At 69.7% G+C, this 534-nt stretch overlaps 1 protein-coding gene across 1 annotated transcript in view; it reads right to left on the bottom strand.

The window, feature by feature from the left end:
* TPBG (trophoblast glycoprotein) overlaps nt 1-534 on the bottom strand; it is a 67,669-nt gene that overhangs the window by 1,981 nt on the left and 65,154 nt on the right. Inside the window, exon 6 of the mRNA XM_024757448.1 lies at nt 6-284. Coding sequence (XP_024613216.1) covers nt 6-284 — 279 coding nt within the window. The remainder of the gene's footprint in view (nt 1-5; nt 285-534) is intronic.

Here is a 534-nt window from a genome sequence, read left to right as displayed (position 1 = left end):
CCGGCCGGAAGCGTCTGGAGAAAACTTTGGTCTTGTGGAAGCTGAGGAGGGCCGCTGCTGCCGCCGCCGCTGCCGCCGCTGCCGCAGGAACTTGGCTAACCCCCTCGCCGCCGGGCGTCCCCCTCCCGGGGCCGAGTCCCCCGCCCCTTCCCTCCAGAAAGTACGCACGGCGGGTCGGGACGCTCAGCGCCGCGCTCTTCCTCCGTGCCTCTTCCAGTAGCCGCCCCCGGGTGGCACCTCCTCGCCTCTTTTGTTGGCGCCTCGCGCAGGATCCGAGGCGCGACCTGGGACAAGCGGGAGAGAAGCGTGAGGTGCAGCGGCGCCCGCAGCTCCCCGAGTGCAGGAACCGGCCTCTGCCAGCCAAGTCGTCCCCACTCGGTACCCGAGACCTCCCTCCTTTAAGCCCGTCCGAGCCTCGCCTCCCCCAGCGCGCCACGCAGATCCGTACCCCGGGAGAGGGGCGCGCGACCCGAGATGCCGGAGCGCAAAGTCTTCCGTCTGCTGCGGCCCCTACTATATATACCCTTGAAACTC

The sequence above is a fragment of the Neophocaena asiaeorientalis genome, unplaced genomic scaffold, assembly GCF_003031525.2.
Source record: "Neophocaena asiaeorientalis asiaeorientalis breed wild unplaced genomic scaffold, Neophocaena_asiaeorientalis_V1.1 scaffold253, whole genome shotgun sequence".
NCBI lineage: Eukaryota > Metazoa > Chordata > Mammalia > Artiodactyla > Phocoenidae > Neophocaena > Neophocaena asiaeorientalis.
Note: the sequence above shows the minus strand (reverse complement) of the source record. Positions and strands in the feature narration are given on the sequence as shown.